This window comes from Penicillium solitum (genome assembly GCF_028829755.1).
Source record: "Penicillium solitum strain IBT 25940 chromosome Unknown utg000005l_segment0_segment0, whole genome shotgun sequence".
Taxonomy (NCBI): Eukaryota; Fungi; Ascomycota; class Eurotiomycetes; order Eurotiales; family Aspergillaceae; genus Penicillium; species Penicillium solitum.
Window position 1 is genome coordinate 455,161 of NW_027072125.1, and position 12,643 is coordinate 467,803.

Consider the following 12,643-nt stretch of genomic DNA (forward strand, 5'->3'; position numbering starts at 1 on the left):
TGACCAATAGAAAGCGCTGGCGGGATAAGCTTATCTAAGTGAAGCAACCTCAACCAATTAATGATGGGTGGGTCAACCCGCGCGCCCTACGCATGACTACTCTGTTCCCAGCCACAGCGCGAAACGTATTTCTCACTTATGAGCCGTCCCTCACACTGAGTCCTAACGTCATTTGACAATGAAGACAGGCAAAACAATAACCCAGCGCAAAGCTCGGACTGGCTGTCTCACCTGCAAGTAAGTTTTCAGGAGTCATTACATCACTAGCACGCTAAAAACTATCCAGGTCTCGGTATGATGGGAAAAAATGGCATGCATTTCGTTCTGATGACTAACATTAGTATCAGACATGTCAAATGCGATGAGCAGAAGCCTGCTTGCTTACACTGTGTCAGCACTAAACGAATATGCGAGGGCTATCTCGTTGTACCGCAATCCATCTCATCCGAGAATGAACTTAGCGATACAGAACGCCGAGCATTTGCATTCTTTCGGTCGCGCACAGCCCACAGGGTGTTTGGACAGCAGGATGCAGGCGATTGGATCTCTGTCTTTCTTTATCTTGGACATAATGAAGTGTCAGTGAAACATGCCATTACAGCGTTGGCGTCCTTGCACGAAAGTTTTGAGCCTAATGATACGTCAACATGGATACGAAAATCTCCGAAGCATGCCAGCAAGACTGTGGAAGTCTTGGCCCTAAAACATTACACTGAAGCCATTAAGTCTTTGCGGTCCGAATCTCTCAATATGTCTTCGAAACCCGATCTCACGATGGTCTTGTGCATTATTTTTATCTGCTTTGAGCAATTTCGAAGTGGCGATGCTGCGTGTATAGTCCATTTGACCGCCGGACTTAAGTTACTCTATTGGTGGAGATCATATACCAACAACTACACCAAACTGAAAGAATATTCTCGGCCAACGTTAGAGCTGATGAACGAGAAGATAACCCCTGTTTTCCAACGTTTGCGCGTCCAATTTTCCCTGTGTATGGACTCCCGTCACGCTCTCAGCAATACTGGCATCGAACTATGTCTGCCTGCTCCGACTTTCCCATCGTCATATGCGTCATTGGATGTTGCTCGAAGGGACTTCGATCGTGTCATGAACTATGTTTTCTCCACACTCGAAAAACGACAGATCACGAATTGCCAGCAGCCCAACATGAGTCCAATGGCCATTTTACGGCGTTGGAAATATGCACTGGATGCTTCTGATTTTGCAGCAGAACCTCCTGAGCTTCAGGGTTGCATACGCAAGCTGCTAGAGCTTTACTACCATACCTCGGTCATCATTACTGGGACGTATGATACAGAGGAAGAGATAATCTTTGACGACTATTTTGAAACATTTCAATTCATTGTCAACCTCACCGAAGAGATCCTCGAGATCTGGAAAGTGGCTTCGCAACAATTCAGCCTATTGTTCAGCTTTGATCTAGGGATCACACCGCCAATGTTCCTTGTTGCGTCCCGCTGCCGTGATGCTCGGATTAGATGGAAAGCCGTCAAATTGATGTTCCATTCAACTTCATACCATGGTGTTTGGCGTGATCAATACTCCGGACTTTGTGCTCAGCGCATCGTGGAGCTTGAAGAACTTGGACTTGAGAGAATTGGAGAATCTGTATACGTCCCAGGGCACCGACGTATTAGGAAAATATCTGCCGATATCCAGGAGGAGAAAGGTCAAATCGTTATGCATTTTGTCCGATGGCCTTATATGCCAGAATCGGAGATAATGTCCACTCTCATCCCGCTGAGGACCGAGAATATTTGATGGGGCGACTTTGGACTGATGTATTCGCTGATGGATGAGGCGGTGAAGGAGATACCACGAATCAAAACTCGTGCTGGTAGCGCACCCAGGCACAGATGGCCACGTGGATGGCTATATGGAAGAATGTGACAGAAAGACGTGTACGACAATGTATGTAGAATTCATATATGTAAAAATCACTAACTAACTAAATTGATAAAGTCCGCTGTTTTTCCAGTCTATACGGACATCGCTGATTAAGCAATATATGTACTTTTGTATGGTACCGTTATCATGACGGTCCATTGATTTTCCGGGCTGTATTGACACGGTAATTTCTACCATGCATCATGCATAATACTCGACAGAATGCTTAGAAAATGTTAAGGAGCTAGCAAATTCGGGTAATTATTAGTTTGGCTTGGACAGCGGCAAAGAAATCCCTGTTCGTCAGGCGACCGGAAATCAATCGTCTCTGCTGGGTAGACCTCGCCAAAATCGCGGGTTGGGTTTCGACCCTTGACCCAAAACCCGCCAAGAGATTTGAATACAGATAATATATACCATATTACATATAATCATATGAGCTACAGTCTGTATTACAACTGTTATTCCGTAATATACGGGCTCATGGGTTTTTGGCGGGTTCGTGGGTACCCTGCGGGTACCCAAAAAAGCAATATGGCGAGGTCTACCGCTGGGTGAGTGGAGAGTTTTGGGTATATGAATGAAAGATGCGGCTGGGTAAACGCCATACGCCGTCAGTATGTTTTGGCGTCATGGAGAACACCACATTAAGAAATCCAAACCACAGAGTGCGGAAGGTTCTTTATGGTCACTCTGCTGAGTCCACCCTCGGATTCCTACGCTGCACTGGAGTTGAGTTGGATGGTGGTTCCCATGTCTTTGCGAACTTATTTATCCTTGCCGCCGGTGCGTGGACGCCATCTGTTGTTGATCTCGAAGGTCGAGCAACGGCTACTTGTCAGTTACTTTCATATCTACCATTAAATGAAGAACAAAAGTCACTCGATTCTTTGCCTACTTATTTCAACGTGAGCCACGGAATCTTCATTATACCTCCCCACAACAAAGAACTCAAAGCCGGTCGTCATGGATTCGGTTACCAAAATCCAACGAAAGTATCAATCAATATCTCAACCATTTGGGGAAGACACTCAATCTATCGTGAAGGTTGTCAGTGTACCACAAACTGATCTACCTATTCCATTCGTAGCAGAAAAAGCTTGACAGGGCTTTCTGGTTGAATTATCCCCAGAGTGGAGCAACAGAAAATCCTCCAAGACGCGGGTCTATTAGGGCCGTGACACGTAGGTTGGGAATCTGGGTGCTTGACAGAAATACTAAAACGGATCCAAATATAGGCCGACGGGGACTTTTCCATTGAGTACTATCCCCAATTTGAAGGTCTATTTCTGGCTACAGGTGACAGTGGTCATTCCTTCAAAACGTTCCCAATCGTTGACGAGAAGGTCGTGGATTCCATTGAAGGAAATCTAGAATCGGAAACACAAGAGCTGTAGAAATGGAGGAAAGAAATGGAGAAAGGATATGCGTAGGACATTCCAGACAACAGATGGTGGTAAGGGAGGGGCAGGCGGGATATGCTACTGGGAGCTGAGAGCCGCGATGTAAGTCGAGTTCGAGAGACCCATCTCTAGAGCTCTCGTTTGGCAAAGTGTTCATTGGTTTTGAAAGCCATCTAGGAAGGGCTATGACAAAGGAAATAAGACAGGGAAGCTAGCTAGAAATTATGTATGCCTCCAACATGCGATGGATTATCGAAAAGGCCGATGGTATATTCAGCATAAAATTGCCCAAAAATATAAGCCTCAATATCAGTGCTTGCTTTTGTGTGAATCTTCTAAACTAGTGTAAACTTCCTGCAACCCCTAGCCTTCTAGTCTATACCTTGGCTTTCCATTTCCAGCTCCAGTCCAAAAGAGCCCATCGAGACAAGGTGACGCTGAGAAGTCCAACGAGCATAATGGCAGAGTAGAACCCAATGAGAACCTGTGGTGTAGTCGACTGTAGCAACTGGCCTCCAATCGGCACAGTGAGCAAGACTCCGAAAGAAGCCACACAGTAAACAGTGCCGTAGAATCGACCATAATCTTTCGTGTCACATAGCTGGCCTGCACAAACTGGAGCAAGCGAGAGCCACCCACCAGAGCCGAATCCAAAGATCGCCACAACCGCATAAAGGGTGCCTTCATTGTGAGACCCATATGGTAGCCAAACACCCGCCATTATGATGATGGTTATCACAACCAAGGATAATAAAATGTTGAATCGCCCAAATAGATCAGCAGCAAATCCAGGGAGAACTCTCCCGAGAAGGCTCGTGCTATTCAAGACAGTGAGGGAATAAAATTGCACATCCACGGAGAACCCGCTGTAACGGACATAGGATGGAAGAAGCGCAGCACATCCAAAAATGATGAACTCGAAACAAAGGACTGCCACAGCAAGAAAACATAGACGGGGTGACTTGAAAGCTGCAAGGTCGATCGTCACTCTGTTCTTGCTGCCAGGGGGTAGGCGTCCTCTAACGAGTAGTACTCCTACCATGTAGCATCCTAAAGCCATAAAGGCCACGATCCGTATGGCCCATGTCCACCCATATTTTTCAAACAAAGTTCGTAACATCAAGGGGATGATCGCACCACCCGCAGATGATCCTCCCATACAAATTCCGGAAGCAAGGGCGCGTCTTCGGCTGAACCAGTGACTGAGAACCGCAATGGAGACTGTCGTAACAATTGCTGCAGATATGCCACCGAGAACACCCAGGCAGAGCATAAAGTGCCAATACTTCTTGCATTCTGCGAGCAGTATGTAGGAAGCGAAACTCCCAAGTGATCCACTGATCAACAAGACTCTGGGCCCATATCGATCAAAGAGCGGCCCAACTTGAACCCCAAGAAACAAGGTCAGGAATACAAGCACTGCAGTGATCCAGCCGACATCCCTCTCTCCATATTCGGCTAACTGGTGGGTGCTGATATAATCCTGGACGGATCCAACTATTAATAGTGTCAGTCATCGTAGCCTCGGCAACAATGGTCAAAGGAGTATGGTCCATCCTCACCTGCAGTTTGAAAGCCAAATGAGGGGAACATCATAAAACATGATCCCAGCAAACAGACCCATGCGTCTCGGCCACCTTCCGGAAAGGCCAAGTTGACGTCGCCATCCGCAGGGTTCTCAAGAGCAGCCTCAAGCTCAGCCCTGCTCTCATTTGAGCTGTGCCTCATCGGTCTGTTATGTCGGTGCATTCTTTCACTTCTTTAGACCTGTGAAAAGATTGAATGGAAAAAAAAATCTTGAAGTTAAGTCGCCGTCCAGTCACGTGGTTCTGTACATCACCAGTCATGTAAGTGGGTCTGGTCTCTCTTACTATTCCGTTTCTGATTGGACTGTGCGTATGAACCGCGACGCAACCAATCACGAGCCAGAACTCATTTGTATGTGAGGACTCGTAGCTTACATGTCTCCGATTGGGAGTTCTTGCATCTTCTTTTCTCTCCAACTCTAGAAAAGTACAACCATCTTGGCTCAGTCAATCAGTGGACATCTTACTGCTTTGGCCAAAAAAATCAAAATTCGTATCCATGAAGAGCATACGGGTCTGGACCCATAACACCACTGGGGATGTCGTCAAGGGCAGCGCGTTAGAAATTTCTCAAGGCCATCGCTATCAACTCATGAAGGGACAACACATTGGCTTTCATTTGAAGGGCTTTGGATAAGAAGACTGTATTAAGTTGTAATGGTGAGAGGACTGCCAATTTGAGGAAGCAAAATTTTGCTGGCCTGATAATGGGAATAACAAGAGAGTCTTGAGAAATTTATAGTTACCCTTTCCTCCAGGTGTGCCAGGAAAGTACCACAACCAGCTCTTCTATGGATGTGTGGACAACTTTGCGCAGATTCCGATCGTATAGTACATGCGAACGGATGTCCTACAAAAATACGAGGGAAAGTTTTATGAGCCTCATAATTCATGGCGCAAGAGAAGTGATGCTGTTTTATGCGTGCAAGAGCAGGGCAGACTTGCAACGTATTCTCGATTCTGTGAGTTTAATGTACGCGAGTCATTGCATGAGTATTCCGTCGCAGCCTGTCTACAGAACAAGCACAGATGAACGACAGAAAGCAGTACATTTCCATTCCCGATAAAAAAAAAAGTCTACCTTCTATGTACCGTAACTAAGAGATTGTTTCAAAGCCTTCCACGTAAGGGGCCGCCCTACACATTATGCACGCCCTGTATGGACCCACGTGGCTTGGCAAGCCCCAACAATACCCGCGGCGATATTGCGAAAGGCCGTGATTGGCTGCATATCCTTGGGTATTTCCGAGCGAGTTGGCCAATGAGAGGTCACCGTGGAGTACATATATTGAAAGCAATTATGTTACCAAGGTGATTGAATCGAGATTTGCTCCCTGAAATTAACAATTTCGTACTGTCCACTGACCTCTGTTCGACTTTGGTAGTGAAAGGCTCTCGGCAGACACCGGGGTGAGTGTAGAGTTGAAATTTCCTATCCCGTGAAATATAACACAACTACCCGCCAGGCAATGTTCTCTCACTTGGTCTAATGTGAGTATTTGGAGAGCAAGTGTATCTTGATGGACTCTTGCAAACCACCGACCGTCACTACACAAATTGGCTAGTATTTCGCCACTGTAGTGTCGTATGAAATGAACCGTCCTGTCCAAGATGTTAAACAAGATAACGTCTAGATTGTCACTTAGGAATGGCTAGCAAGATGAATAAAATGTGTCCGGGCTCATGTCAATTTGACACTGGCACTGGTCTGGGGACTGGTTCATGATTGTCACTCTTTGTGGAAAGCGGCCTCATATGAGGCATAGGCTGGGGCTGGTTTAAAAGTTTCTCCGAGATCCGTTGTTGCAGGATCTATTGGTATGAGATCGATTGGTGCATGATCCACTGGCACAAGATCCATTGGTACAGGATCCGTCGGCACAGCGCTAATGTCCATTCGACTCCCATCATCAAGGTCTAAGAAGAACGATCTGAAAATGTCTCGCTTCACGGCAAACGATGTCATGTTCTCGCGTATAGGTTGGTCTTCGGTATATATTATGTAGGAATAGGTACTTCTGATCAGAGAAGAAAGTATCTGAATCTGCCATACCACAGCGCTCCTCTAAGTACCAGTCTTCGATTCTATCCCAGCTTTGAGATACCGCTATATTTCTAAGTTTGGGCGGAGTCATCGCAAAAAGAAGAGATGTAATATGATTGCTATATTTAGTTATACTAGCTTCGTCGTAAGTAAATAGCTCAGGGGGTCGGAGACGGGTTAGGAGTCGATTAATGGTAGTGAATTCGATCGAACTTACTAGCCGAGAGGTTTGCGAGCTTTTTGATCCTAGGAGAACGAACCCGACAATCGCCGCGTATAGTTTGAACCTTCTCTATATTTTAGAAGTATCGAGCCTCTATTTATAAGACTTTTGACCTAGGGCAAGCGGCTGGATATTTGTAAGACTAAAGAAATGTCGTATAGCGAAAAGAAATAGCTATCTATATGCCCCCCAAAATCTGTAATCCGTTGATACTTATTCCTCGAGAAAATCGTTTTCGGATATGTGAATTTGAAACCGCGGCTTAAGAGGGGGGACGTAGTATTTGAGTACAGTCTCTCGTATAGTGCCCTTGAACTTAGGAGGTAGTACCCTTTTAATTACGTCGGTTATAGCTTTAAGCTATTTCGTATTTTCGAGAAATGTTTGATCCACATCAGATCAACCACATCTTGGTCAACGAGTCTCAGGTCATGCTTATGGGTACAAGACCCTCCCCATAAACAGGATCCTAATATATGAAATTGGTTGCAGTATTTGTGCTGCATGAGGTAATCAATTCTGCTCTTCGTGGAGATCTGTAACGCGCTATCAACCCATTCATCGTTCGCGTTCTTGCAAACTACCAACTTTAGACTGTTGGTTACAGTTGTTCTTGCGGGTGAATCGACTGCCAGGGAGATATCGTTTGATATTAAATAATTTCTTTTGGCTATAGTTACATAGTTTGGAGTGGGCGTCCGCGGTGGCGTGGGAACTGGAGTAGTCGTTATGCCGCCAAATGATACCTTTCTGGACATCTTCTTCGACCGAAAGACCTTAGGGAACGAGATTGTCTCAAAGTCGGATGCAAGATCTCTCAGTTCACAAGCGAAAGGTGGACCCTCTACCAGTGAAATACGGTCCGAACCCCGATGGGATCCCGGTACACGGGCATATCCATTGTCCGTAGATCCACAGAAAATGATGTGTTGGCAATGAACATCGAGAAAGTAGTGCTCGAAGAGAAGAGCTAGGAATCTAATTAAATAACTCTTCACCCACGGGATAAGGGGCAGTACTATCTTACCTCGAATCTTCACATCAGAGCATTCCCTCCCACTACCTGCGTCAACAAAGTCACACAAAGTATCCTCCATGTTGAACCCTTGGATAAAAGAGTTTAACACATATTGGGAGCTGACAACACTGGTATCAGAATACGTATTTCCTAGACCGGCCACATTTGCATACACCCCAATCTTATATTTGATGCTGGGTACATACAGTGCTTTCTCCATTCATTCTCCATCTGTATTGTATTCTCATCAATATAGCTATTAAATGCCCTGTGGCTTTATCATAGACGACTACTAATTGTTTACTATTAGACATTGACTACAAATTTTATCTTAGCTCATAGTGGTTATATATATGTCAAAGTCCGAGGTTGAATACATGGATTTACATGATATAATACCATGTAGATCATGTGATTTTGAATACCAGGCATATCATATATTACGTTTAGTCATCATTACCGCTCATATTCCTGAAAGATTGTTGAAATGACGAGTCAATTAGAGTTGTCAACATCAGTCATCCATACCATACATTGTTCGTATCACAGATTTCTGTCATATACTACTGTGTTACTCTATCTGACTGAAAAGTTTCAATGACTACATCGCTATAAGAAATTAGAGGTTCTGCATAATGAGTATTGAGTTATGGATTATGCCACAACAGGGCAAATGCCAAGCTCGGTGCCCGGACGAACTGTCGATCATTCAGCTAGCCACAGGAGGTACATAGGCAAATCGACGCTCATTTACGTCACCCTACTTGGGCCGGGGTGAGACAAGACAGAAACTGTTGACATCCGTACATTTCTGCAGGGGCGTTCATAGACTGCTGGGGCGAGATAAAGCAGCCGCGAGAAATGTCGCCACCTTAATATACTATGAGGACATGGTCAGAAAGCATTGACGTTCGATTCAGGCTCGTGGCTATCCTATATTTAAGTCTCGCTGGTGTGAGTTGGCGTGACTAGCATGGCTGGATCGCACCGACTAACCATGGCGGCCGTAGGAAATAGCCAGGGTTACTGGTCGCTCAAATCTAGTAATTCGCGCAAGTTATACGATGCCAGCGCACATTTAATCAAGAACAAGGACCCCACTTCATTCAAATTCCAATAAGAAGTATGAACTCTAGTCTAACAGCTCAACTGTGTGATAGTTGGCATCATAAGATTTAGAACAGGTAGAATATTGCTGGTCCGACTGAGATGCCCAACAAGCCTTGGTGCTCGGCTTGTAGCTGAGGAAAGTACAATCGGCTCTACCTGCACATTCTTCGACACAAGCCTCCAGAGTATCTTTGTTGCCAATGTTGTGGGGGCCTTGTAAGCACCCGGCATCTAAGAAAAATAATCAGTAATTGGATTGCTGGAATCCCTTGCTGGAGACTGACCTTCACGGCAATGGAGCTTCCAAAGCTTTCCCCGAACACTGGTGGTTTTGCCATCATCCTCGTTGCCTAGAAAAAGGCACGATCCAAATAAGCCCCACTGGATGAGTATAGTAAGGGGGTTGCACTTACATCTAACCGGCACTTGTGCTGCGGATAGCTGAGATTCGCATGCAGCAAGATCAATGGTACAACGATCTCGTTCGGACTGGGACTGATCACGCTCCGAAAGGTATTCAATGGCTGCATCTTCTAGCGCAAGGTTATGAGTCCTGCAATTGGCGAGATCTTGCGACAATTGATCAACTGGATGATCATTGGTTTCATGAGTTTTCCGGTAGGTCACGTAAATGGACCCATCCAGAGGCTCCAGAGTAGCGGTTGGGTGGTAGAAAACACAATATCCCTGCCACCACGTACATTTCGCACCATCGGTCCTCGCTGCGCATTCTCGAATACAGTTGTTTGCAGAGGCAGTACTCATATAACCGATTTGCGCGTCAACGCTCGGAACCACGTTGAAGTGATAGGTTCCGTGAAGCCCTGCATCAACTTCGAATTCTGAGGAAGAGGTGGCTGGTACATTGCAATTCAGGTTGAGCTCTTGGCTATGAACATAGCTGAGCTGTAGAAATAGAGTGACACCTGCCACGGGGCGAAATCCTCTCATATTTTTAAGACCTGAATGAATCATACCGAAAGAAAAACGCAAGGTAATGTGGCGAGAGATACTTATACGTCGACCTAGCGGGTCTGACTATCCATCTCTTTACGTGATAGAGTATGCCCCTTACATCAAATGAGGTAATCTCCAGCGATGCGGCTACCTGAAAAGTGAAGCCACACTTGAATCATGATCTACATTGACAGTACGGAGTATGTCACCCCCACATTTCATATTTCAAATCCATGTCTGTCAGATTACGCGTGTGGTTCGATAAAGGCACTTACAGACAGAGTATATTATGTGATCAAAAGGTTAACAGGTTCAAATTGTTGGTATGGATCCCGAGGCCCGAGGCGATCACGACACTAGGCATAGGGATTTTACGGTGATGGAATTCTCAACAAATATGTTCAGCCGTATATTGAAGGTATCTCGGAAGCAAATCGCAGACTTTCTGCAATCTCTTCCCGTTGTATGCGTACCCCTTGCATGGAGATCTAAATTGATCATGGCGCATACTACCTAGGTAACTATGTAACTACCTATTACCTATTTAGTGTAGTGGGGAAGCACGCCAGCCTATATGTGCCTCCTCAATAGATTTTTTGTATCATACTGCGTGTTGTATATCAATTCTAGCTATAGCTTATAGATACACACTCATACAGCCTCCTAATCCACTCCCTACCCCTTATCCTAGAGCGTGGTATTGTCCGCCGGCATGTCTCTTTCTCTCTGTGTGGTGTATCTATTGTTGGCTTGACCCGTGTACCACAAATTGCCCTCATCGCTAGGTAGAATAATATTCATGGACTCAGAGTAAAGCTCTACCTAAGTATGTCCGAACGAATCTAACAAACCGTGAATTCTCCATCTATAGATGCTCCAACTACATATAATTGCAACTTTAGCAGATGTGACTAGATAAAGCCACTGATCTCATTTGGCCTTTCTCGAAAACTTCACAGGTCAGAAATACGTAAAAATACGAATTTTTAATGTATTGAAATCACATTGGAGCCCCATTAATTCGGTTAGATGCGAATTAACATTAGAGGAGTCTGTTCCTCACCAAAAATAGTGACAGACCCTAGCATCTAAGATACCCAAGTGGCCATTCCTACTAAACCTCCGCAACGCCCATAAAGCCCATAGCCAAGCCCAACCCAACCTGTTTGAAATCTCAGGTGTCACATGTACCCATAGTAGTAGACTAGCTTTCTCTTTCGACCTACACATCTCTGTACAACAATACAATACACTACATTAGTGTCCTTTCATGATCTTATCTACCCTGTAGATCTCAATATAACCCATAAATGAGCTGGGCTTTTGTGGGGGCCCAATAGGCCGAAAATAATAAAAAACTTGCAAAAAAACGAGATGGTAAGTAAAGTTGAGTCCCTTTTTTGGGTTTTTTTTTTTTAATTACATTATGTTTAGTACCATTTCTTACTATTGTCAACAAGGTAATATTTTATTAATTTAAATGGGTTAGAATAAATTATAAGTAATATCCCTATGTCATGTTTGAAATGCGTTAATTTAGATAATTTAAAAAATTACAAAGAAGTAGTAGTACTCCTATACAAATCCTAAATATATATCTAATATCAAGATTAAGTTATACCTTTTTTTTGTAATATCTCCACTTTTGCCGGATAGATTTCGCTTGAAATTAAAATGTATATTCTTATATAACTAGCTATGAAATTTAATATTATTTTAAACTTGAACTTTATACAATTAGTAGAAGGTTTCCTAATACAACAATTACAGAGGCCGATTCATTATCCCTGAGATGGTCTTTGGACGTCAGGCCCATTTATGGGCTTTGCGAAGGTCTAATTCCTACTTATCTATCGTATAGTTATATGCTGGGCATCATGTATGAACAGAAAGTCTTTTTAATTCTAGCATGCTTTTCTTAAGGCGCAACTGCTAAATTATGCGTCAAACTTTAGACTTGTTCCGTGTGTAAATCTCTCAACATGGTAATAGACGTGGATCAGCTTTCCAGAACGCTCCCAACAATGAGTCCATCGCCTGACCAAACCAGTCACCGCCACGCTTCAGTGTGGGCATACACCTCGCAAAGAGATTGATTGATCTTTGGCGAATCCGGCAGTAAAAGATCCACTACATCAAAGATTTCGGCAGTAAACAATGCTATCGCTAGATAGTAGATTTCAATTCTTTCTTTCTAATGACTAGTCCGACTTAAAAGAACTACGGGATCAGTATCGAGCAGCATTCTAAGATACACTTATTCCGATCTAGCAACGTCTTGCTAGTACTTAGGGTCTATAAGAGTCTTCTATATCGATAACAAGATCAGTTCTTCACAATCTTATTCGAAGCCAGAAATCCAACACTAAGTTAAAGCCAGTTGTTAATGAAATG

General features: G+C 44.3%; 5 protein-coding genes across 5 annotated transcripts; 2 read left to right on the forward strand and 3 right to left on the reverse strand.

The window, feature by feature from the left end:
- Positions 1 to 178: 178 nt before the first annotated feature.
- Positions 179 to 1,782, forward strand: N7455_007768 (Zn(II)2Cys6 transcription factor domain-containing protein; the record flags this gene model as incomplete). Its single annotated transcript, XM_040962412.2, has 3 exons — positions 179 to 237; positions 287 to 292; positions 348 to 1,782. The coding sequence occupies 3 exons, from the start codon at positions 179 to 181 to the stop codon at positions 1,780 to 1,782; spliced, it is 1,500 nt and encodes a 499-aa protein (XP_040807145.2).
- Positions 1,783 to 2,442: 660 nt separating this feature from the next.
- Positions 2,443 to 2,978, forward strand: N7455_007769 (fructosyl amino acid oxidase; the record flags this gene model as incomplete). The annotated part of the gene is made up of 2 exons (XM_065605728.1): positions 2,443 to 2,462; positions 2,576 to 2,978. The coding sequence occupies 2 exons, from the start codon at positions 2,443 to 2,445 to the stop codon at positions 2,976 to 2,978; spliced, it is 423 nt and encodes a 140-aa protein (XP_065460677.1).
- A 709-nt stretch (positions 2,979 to 3,687) lies between these two features.
- On the reverse strand, positions 3,688 to 5,039 carry N7455_007770 (putative MFS monocarboxylate transporter; the record flags this gene model as incomplete). Its single annotated transcript, XM_065605729.1, has 2 exons — positions 3,688 to 4,808; positions 4,874 to 5,039. The coding sequence occupies 2 exons, from the start codon at positions 5,037 to 5,039 to the stop codon at positions 3,688 to 3,690; spliced, it is 1,287 nt and encodes a 428-aa protein (XP_065460678.1).
- A 1,587-nt stretch (positions 5,040 to 6,626) lies between these two features.
- N7455_007771 (uncharacterized protein) lies at positions 6,627 to 7,493 on the reverse strand (the record flags this gene model as incomplete). The annotated part of the gene is made up of 4 exons (XM_065605730.1): positions 6,627 to 6,912; positions 6,954 to 6,982; positions 7,003 to 7,233; positions 7,308 to 7,493. Coding segments are annotated over 4 exons (732 nt in total), but the record flags the coding sequence as incomplete, so codon positions are not given.
- A 1,821-nt stretch (positions 7,494 to 9,314) lies between these two features.
- N7455_007772 (uncharacterized protein) lies at positions 9,315 to 10,243 on the reverse strand (the record flags this gene model as incomplete). Its single annotated transcript, XM_040962410.2, has 3 exons — positions 9,315 to 9,523; positions 9,577 to 9,642; positions 9,706 to 10,243. 3 exons carry the CDS (start codon positions 10,241 to 10,243, stop codon positions 9,315 to 9,317), a joined length of 813 nt encoding a protein of 270 aa, XP_040807143.2.
- Between the last annotated feature and the right edge of the window lie 2,400 nt (positions 10,244 to 12,643).